The 9,321-nt window shown below is 28.5% G+C and overlaps 1 protein-coding gene across 1 annotated transcript; it reads left to right on the forward strand.

Moving 5' to 3' along the window:
- The first annotated feature begins 4,619 nt into the window (after nucleotides 1–4,619).
- LOC107485222 (cationic peroxidase 1) lies at nucleotides 4,620–6,892 on the forward strand. Its single transcript, XM_016105733.3, has 4 exons — nucleotides 4,620–4,861; nucleotides 5,186–5,377; nucleotides 5,557–5,722; nucleotides 6,325–6,892. The coding sequence occupies exons 1-4, from the start codon at nucleotides 4,655–4,657 to the stop codon at nucleotides 6,708–6,710; spliced, it is 951 nt and encodes a 316-aa protein (XP_015961219.1). The 5' UTR covers nucleotides 4,620–4,654; the 3' UTR covers nucleotides 6,711–6,892.
- The last annotated feature ends 2,429 nt before the right edge of the window (nucleotides 6,893–9,321 follow it).

Genomic DNA, 9,321 nt, shown 5'->3' on the forward strand with positions numbered 1-9,321 from the left:
ATGTTAGATTGCAGTTAAACCATCAAAATTATCAAAATTACTCAAAACCCAAACCAAATTCATGGAAAAGAGGGAAACAGGGAACTGGGCACGAAATTCACAGGTACATTCCACTTTGTTTAGATATAATTAAAGAGTTTGACAAGACAAACACGTGGAAACAGCTCGTCAATTAGAGCTCCGGATTGAAAGATGTGATCAATAGAAGATTTGGGAGTTAGGGTTTTTATTCATGTGTTTCCCCTTTCACCCATTTCAGCATGTTTCCATTTCACTTGAGGGAAGGGAGCTGAATGTTAGCTTCTTATATATTAGGCCTTGGATCCGATTTGGGTCCGATATGACTGGTTCAGCCCATTGGCCCAGTTTTGGGCCAAAATCTTTAAAATTAGTATCGAAATTTGTATTTTAAATATTTTTACTCTTCTAACTTATCAAATTTAACTTCCTAATTTCTTTGAGTAATAATTAATTTATTAGCTAATTATTTGGTAATTTCTCGGGGTTTACAATATGTTATCGGAGATGTAGTGGCGTCGTCCACTTGCTTCGGTTAAAGAATTTGAGACATCGGGTAAGATGCAAGGGTTGAGTTTTGTCACACTTGCTTCGGATCGAGAATTGTAACACCTCCTGGGTAAGAGATAAAGGTTAAGGTTGTCCCCCTTGCTCCGTAGTTATGTGGATAAGATGCAAGGGTTGCAGTTTGGTCCCACTTGCTCCATGTTGTGGTGTTCTGTCCAGGATTCGCTATCGGACATATCAGATTTGGCTATATAACTGACAGATGAGACTCATCAGCTATAGGGTAGGCATACATCATATGCATTTGTATGCTTTGTTTTTGTTTGCATTTGATTTGGCTTACCTAGTTGCTTAACTGTAATTAACTGCTATCTGATCTATCTGTTACAACTGCTATCTATACTTGTGATTTTCTTGTTTGTTTTTCCTGTGTTTGTTTATGAGAGATCCCTCTGGTGAGTGGAGGAGGCGTTGAGGGTTATTTCACCTAGAGTTTGGAGGATTATTGCTGAGAAAGGAAATAAAGAGTTAAATTATATTAGATCCCTTAAATATAGTCACTCTGGTTTAGTGAAAACTTTAGGATACGATTTTGGGTTGTTGGAGTTTTGGAATGCCTCTGGATTTTCAGAACATTATTTATTATCTATGCAGGCACCTTTTCTATACTGAGAACCCCCGGTTCTCATTCCATACATATATTGTTATTTTTCAGATGCAGGATGCGAGGCACCTTGCTGAACATGCTGAAGGCTCTGCTGAAGCGAAGATCTACTTTTGGGCTTTGTGTTTTGTATCTTGTATATGTATATATGTATATAGGTTCATCACTTTGTGTATATTTTTATTTTGACCCTTCTAGAGGTTGACATGGAGAAATAGAATTTTATTTTATCTTTTGGAAATATTTTGGGTCTATATGTATATATAATTATACTATGGCCAGCCTTTGCTTCGCGGGTCGAGTTAAGAGCTTGCTACTTGTATCTTTTTGGAACTCCATGTATATATATGTACATTATTTATATTATACGTTGTTATCTATCCCTTTTACACTTAACCATTTCGAGTGCGACGCATTTTCTGTTTGTTTTGTTCAACTTTTTCCTCAAAGCTCCTAGTTAAACTTCTTTTCATATAAGTCTATGTAAGCATTTCACTTTTAAAGGTCATAATACCTCACTACCTCTGATTTACGAACTTAAACTTAAAGTTTTGTGTGGTAGGGTGTTACAGCACTAGCAAAAGGCTCAATTGCAAAGGGCTATTTATTTGAGAAAATTCTGACTTTCTATTCTAGATATCTAGATAATATTGAGACTAGGATCAACCGATCAGGGCGAGTTGATAACCAACCTATTGATGTTAGAAATAGTTTAAAGAAAGTTATATTCTTAAAAATTGAAAAGGCATTAGGGCTGTTTCACATTTGTACTCACTCCAATAAAAAACATCAAGCACAAGTCATGTGCTAGACAACTGCGAGGTCGTGGTTTTATTTCTTGAGTAAGTATACACATTTATTTTTCAAACCCAAATATAACTCTTTTCACCCGTTGACTAGTTGGACTAATTTCTTGTTATCTCATAAAGTACATTTAGGAAAAAAACAAAGTGAAGATTACGGACTCAAACAATGTCGCAATCTAAATAGACAGTATTGTGCATGTGGAATTTGGTCGGTGGTTCAATCATGAGGTTGATATAATATTATTATGGTCATTGTCTTCTTAGCCTAGAATATGTACTTTATGAAAACCAATTTTCATATTAAGGATTAATGTTGCATGGTGCTAGGTTCCAATGGAAAGTATGCAATATTCGAACGAAATAAAGTTGCTTGTATGTGGTCTCCTGTTTCAGGCAAGACATTTTGGGGAGTACAATGTTAATGGGTACAAGTTTAGAGCTATCGCAAAGGAAGACAGGCTAAAAATCCAAAATAGTGGAGTTTATGTCTCTTCTAATACAAGAAGTTATGCAAACATGCGTGACAATAGAGTGGCTGTTAACAGTGTTCCATATTACGAAAAAAAATTGGACATAATTGAATTGAATTATAGTTGTCATTTCACAGTGATATTGTTCAAATGTATACAGACTGATACAACTACCAACAGAGACATCAAACAAGATCATTTGGTCCTTACCAGCGTTAATTTCTCTCATCTGATATACACTAGTGATCGAGAAGACCATGAACCATACATATTGACATCAGAAGCTCATCTCATATACTATGTAGATGATGAAGTAGATAAAGAATAGAGTGTAGTGGTTCATGTGAAACCATAAAACTTGTATGACATGAGAGAAGAGAATGAAGAAGTTAAAGTTGATTTTTTTTTCACAATCAGGATTGAACATGTCAGTGACAGGTGACATTGGAGATTTATAATTGATAAGGAATGATGATATAGAAGACTCCACAGATAATGCATCTGAAAATATTGATGAGGTTGCATAATAGAAATAGAAAAAAGTCAACGTAATTTAAAAAAGATCTTTGTGTAATTAATAAATTTAATAATTTTAATGATGTATGTAATTTGTTGGTTATATTACGATTTGTATTTTCATATTTCAATTAAGTTTTTACTGATTTGTTGGTTTTAATGAATAAAAGCAGTTTTCTATTTCTTTCAACATTTTTTTTAGAAAAAGTTAGTTTACAATGAAATATTAATTTCGTTATTGTTCTTAATGTCGTTGTTATGATAATCATGATCTCTAATAATTATTATCAATTATAGTATTATTATAACTAATAAATATTAGTGAACATAAAATGACGGTCTAACAGGGCAAATAAAAACGAAAGACCTTTTAACATGCTATGCAAGAACAACATTCACTAAAAAAAATAACTATGGCCTCTTCATTCTGTTAATTGGAACATGCAATTTCAGTTGCTAAAGACATATAGTTTCATAAAGTGAATATTAGGTGTTGGTTGAAGGCTATATCAGACACTCTTATTTCAACCAATACTTGAAAATTGCGAACGAACCTACCATACAGGTTTATTCCTTAGGCATACTCTTAAAAATTTGTGTTAAACTATATTTGAATCATATATATTTTAGGTTGATATATGCTAACAAATTTGCTGCAATAATATTTGTTACATTAGCATTCAAATTTGTAGGAATTTCATGAATGGGAATCAATGTACGAGAAGAAATTTGGATATGTTTTTGTGACATGTGTATTTGGGATGAGCTTTAAAGGCATACTTGTTGAATTGAAAGTAAAAAAATAAATATCTAATATAGAACATACATTATAAAAAAACAGTATGTTTTACAAAAAAACTATAAGCTATATTTTTTATTATGTTCGCGTGCTTTACAAACAAATATGCTGTTGAGTTGAATATTGCATCATAAGAGAAAATAAAATTTATAGAATTGCACATTTTAGAGTTTCTTTTCAAAAAATCTACCCAAAATCCCAACAAGAGAGATGGTAACTATTGTTTTTTTTTTTTTTGGGTGTTGTCCAATGCTTAACCCCTTGTTTTTGGCGATAGCATGGCTGACCCTCCCTCTGCGGCAACTAGAAAAGGTTGAGCTTTGTCCACTGTTCGCCATTGGAACTAGGGTAACCTTTGGGAATGAACTAGGGTTTTATTCTCCAGAGCAACAAGCTTAAAGGAAAATGAGATTCATGTTTAAAAATGGCGTCATTTTTGTGAATGAACCCAAGGACTGAATTGTTCACCTTGTTCACGTGTGCGAGTTAACGTTCTACGTCAACGATCAACGTTATTGGCTAATGATAAAAATTGACGAAGGACTGTATTGTCTAACAAATATAAACTTCGAGAACTGTTTTGTGTATTTTAAAATTTAGAAGATTAAAATATTCAATTTTAAAATTTTTAGAGATTAATTTAAATAATTACTCTAATAATAACATCTGTCAAAATAACAATAATAATAAAAGTATTAAGTCAAATTTGGTTTCTTAATTATGGCTGCATATCTATATACATATATAATATATTTATATTACAAGGAAAAATCCAAAAGAAACTCGTATATAAATACGTGACATAATTCCCAGTATTCATAGCACATTCTTTCAATTTCTCTCTTAGTTTTGGATAATTTCCCTCATTGCCAGCATGGCACTTCCAATTAGCAAAGTTGATTTCTTAATATTCATGTGTCTTATAGGATTAGGGTCAGCTCAATTGTCATCTAATTTTTATGCCACAAAATGTCCCAATGCACTTTCAACAATTAAGTCAGCAGTGAACTCTGCTGTGGCCAAAGAAGCTCGCATGGGAGCCTCCCTTCTTCGCCTTCATTTCCATGATTGCTTTGTTCAAGCAAGTCTACTTTCACTTTCTCTTAGTTCTATTTTTTTTTAAATGTTACTTTGTGATTCATTCTATACAATCATATATCAAGTGGACGTAAATTCAATTAAGTGGGATCCACATTATATAAAGACAATAAAAAATTATTTTAAATAATTTTAAATTAAAAAATATATAAAATTAAATAATTTAACCTTAATTATTGTCTCTCTAAATACGAATCTAGTAATAAGTCATACTAATGCTAAAATTCAGATCCTTATTCCATTTATCAATTAGGAAATAATTTTACAATAATGTTAACAATTATGATTTTGTTTGTTATAATTTTAGGGATGTGATGCATCAGTACTATTAGATGATACATCAAATTTCACAGGAGAAAAGACAGCAGGTCCAAATGCAAATTCAATAAGAGGTTTTGAAGTGATTGACACCATAAAGTCTCAAGTAGAGAGCTTGTGCCCTGGTGTTGTTTCTTGTGCTGATATTCTTGCTGTTGCTGCTAGAGATTCTGTTGTTGCTGTGAGTATATATAACACATAAGTAGATTTAATAATTTGATTTAAAGATGTAATACTGTGGAATGTGAGGGTCTAACAATTTTAACTTAGTAGGACTCAAATATAAAAAATACATTGATCACTTGTAATTATTAGACTACTTGATTATAAACTAATAAATTTGTTAAAATAATGTATCAGCTAGGAGGAGCAAGTTGGAATGTGTTATTGGGAAGAAGAGACTCAACCACTGCAAGTTTAAGCTCTGCTAACTCAGATTTGCCGGCTCCATTTTTTAATCTTAGTGGCCTTATCTCTGCTTTCTCCAACAAAGGTTTCACAACAAAAGAACTCGTTACTCTATCAGGTATTATATAATAATTGACCTGTCACTTCACAATAATAAATAATATTCCATGCTAATGAGCTATAACTTAAATAATATAGTCTTCTCCTACTCATTTAGAGGTCACAGATTCAAATCCTACTCCTGACTTTAGAAAATAAATAAATTCATAAAACTAAATTAACTCGAGAAAATTATATTAGGTAGATTCTTTTTCAAATTTGGAATTCACTCTATTTTTAAAATTTAGCCTGAATAAAATTATTAGTTTTACCATGTAGTTCAAACATATGAGCATTATTTTTATTTTTTATCTTTGTCACCAAATTATTTTTTTATATCACTTAGGTTGATAAGAGAAAATATAAATGATTATATTTTTAACACGTCTCCTCATGCAATAGTCTCTTTTAAGTTTATCTAAATTTTTTTCATAAACTGTATTTTTAATATTTATTTATCTTATGCTATTTTTTGGGATAACAAGAATTGAATTCTAAACCTTTTAACATAAAAATTCTGATATCATATTATAAAATTATTTTTTTTTCAAAAACTTAACTTGATAGAAGAAAGAGAATATATGAATAATTATATGTCTAACAATTCTAAAAATATTTCAGGAGCGCATACAATTGGGCAAGCACAGTGCACAGCCTTCAGAACAAGGATATACAATGAGAGCAACATAGATCCAACATATGCAAAATCATTGCAAGCAAATTGTCCTAGCGTAGGAGGAGATACCAATTTGTCACCATTTGATGTAACAACACCCAACAAATTTGATAATGCTTACTATACCAACTTGAGAAACAAGAAGGGTCTCTTGCATTCTGATCAACAACTCTTCAATGGTGTATCCACTGATTCCCAAGTCACTGCTTATAGCAACAATCCTGCAACTTTCAACATTGACTTTGGCAACGCAATGATTAAGATGGGAAATCTTAGTCCACTCACTGGGACTAGTGGTCAAATTAGAACCAATTGCAGGAAGACTAACTAAGAAAAAAAAAGATCTGTGGATTTTATTTTTAATGTTGGGTATAAATTAAAGTTTAGGGAATTTTAATGTATTTCTAGATGTATTTCAGTTACATTGTAGAAGCAAATTGTTTCCTCATCAATTGTAATGCAAATTTCAGTTTCAAGTATATTGATTAATGATGTTTCAACTTAGTTAATTAATTTTGGTCTATATACCCTACATTCTTTAGACTTTAAAATCATAAGAACTCTACTATTATATATATTATGATACTATTTTTCTAAAAAATTTAAGTTGATAAAAACCAAGACATATAAATAATTACATCTTTAATTCTTATTAAATTTTTTTCAAGCAAATAAGATCGTACAAGAGTAGTTAAACATAATTTTTCCTTTTTTAAAAGAATAAAAATAAGAAAGAAAAGGCAACTAAAAGAAGCATAATAGTAGAGACAAAATAGCAGAATCTATATTGGGAGTATTTCAAGAGGTGAAGGTTGATAAACAGATATAAAGATTAATATTGTTATGAAGATTGGATACCTAAAATGTGAAGTTTAATTTATACTTTAGAGGGTAGGGTAGGCAATTTGATACTGTTTTAATTTATAATGAATATATGTTTAAACTATTAAATCTAAAAAAATCAGTTTATCCAAAAAAAAAATGTCAAACATACATAAATACTATTCTAGTTATTTCCTCAATTAATATTAAACTTCTAACATAAATTCAACAATTAAACTTAGGCTTCTTCATTTTATAAAACTTTTACTTTTTGAAAATAGTTATCAAAATTGATTTTTAAAAAAAATATTTTTAAAATTTTAACATGTATATTTAGTAAATCAAATTAAGAATAACTTTTAATTAACACAAATAGCAACAATTTTGTTTAGTAAAATATCATTTACACTTTAAAAAGACTACAATAAATATACACAAAAGAGTATATTTAGATATTTATTAATATATAAAATTATATTAGATTTTTTTATTTTGATAAGTAGAAGCTAACTTTAAAAAATTCTTTTTTAAATACTTCTAGAAATATATTTATTTTTTAAAAATGACAAAATAAGCACAGATTTATTTAGTTTAACAAACATAAAATGAGGTGTCATTTTTCTAAAAAAAAAAATTACGAAACCAAATCTAAACAAACACTTGTCACCACACTATATATTAAAGGAGAACTCAAGAATAAAACTAAGGAAATGGATCCTTTATTAAAAAATTCACTTGATTTATTATATTTACCTTGATTTGCACAATTTTCAGCCAATGAAAACATTATGAACGATTTTAGCAAGAAATAGGAGATCATCAAAACGCTATTTACTAAAAAAAGTATTGTATTTTTTGTTAATTAAATAAATTATAATTTTTTATTTATTATATTTTCATTTATATCAATAATTTAGATTTAATGTTTAAGGTTTAAAGCTTAGTAATTAAAATTTAGAAGGTAAGATGTTTTGTTTTTGAGAAAATTCCGCTCTTCTCCCCTTCAAGATGCTAAAATGACACTCCCTTCTTCTCTATTTTATAAATGTACATTTCCCTCCCTTCTAATTTTTAAAAAATCTCCTCTTTAATCCATCTTAAACTTTTTGTTTTAACGAATGTTAACTTTATTCATTTTTTAAGAAAAAATAAATTATTTTTTAAGAAATATCCATTAACAAAAATTTTATTTTTTATCATTAAATTTTGTTTACTGAAACATCCTTTAATAAATTATTCTTTTATTGATTAAATTGTATTTTCAAAAAAATTAATAATTATATATATTTTTTAAAATACTCTTCAATAATTTTTTAATTATTAAATTATAATTTTACCAAAATTTGTGTTAACAATTATTTTTATATTTTATTATTAATTTTTTGATATCAATATATATTATTTTAATATTAAATATAAAATCCTTTAATAAAGTATTCTTTTATTGATTAAATTGAATTATTAAAAAATAATTAAAATTTATTAATAATTATTAACAAAAATCAAAATTTAATAATTAAAAAATTAGTAAAGGCTAAGTATCTTATTAGAAAAAAATAATTTAATTATTAATTTTTTTAAAAATATTTTAGTAAAAATACAATTTAATCAATAAAAAAATAATTTATTAAAGAGTATTTTGGTAAGCAAAATTTAATGATAAAAAATAAAATTTTTGTTAATGGGAATTTTAAAAAAAAAAATAATTTATTTTTTCTTAAAAAATAGATAAAGTTAATATTAGTTAACACAAAAAATTTAAAATGAATTAAAGAGGAGGTTTTTTAAAAGTTAGAAGGGAGGGAAATGTATATTTATAAAATAGAAGGGAGAGAAGTGTTATTTTAGTGGAGTAAAATTTTCTATTTGTTTTTTTTTATCTTCAATTGCATGTTAATTTTCAAGAAATGATACACTTAATTTTCTGAGTTTATTAGCATTCCCCAAAAAGGGGTATCAAAATCATCACAAATTTTTTAAGGACCAAAACTATATTCACTCTTCTCAAAGATCAACTATGTATTGTCTTACTTTGCTAGTTAGCTACGCCCCCACGGACACAAAATGCATGCCATGCATGCATATTCTAAGTCATTGACTTTGCCAATTCAAAGTAAACG

Source organism: Arachis duranensis, chromosome 4, assembly GCF_000817695.3.
Source record: "Arachis duranensis cultivar V14167 chromosome 4, aradu.V14167.gnm2.J7QH, whole genome shotgun sequence".
Classification (NCBI taxonomy): domain Eukaryota; kingdom Viridiplantae; phylum Streptophyta; class Magnoliopsida; order Fabales; family Fabaceae; genus Arachis; species Arachis duranensis.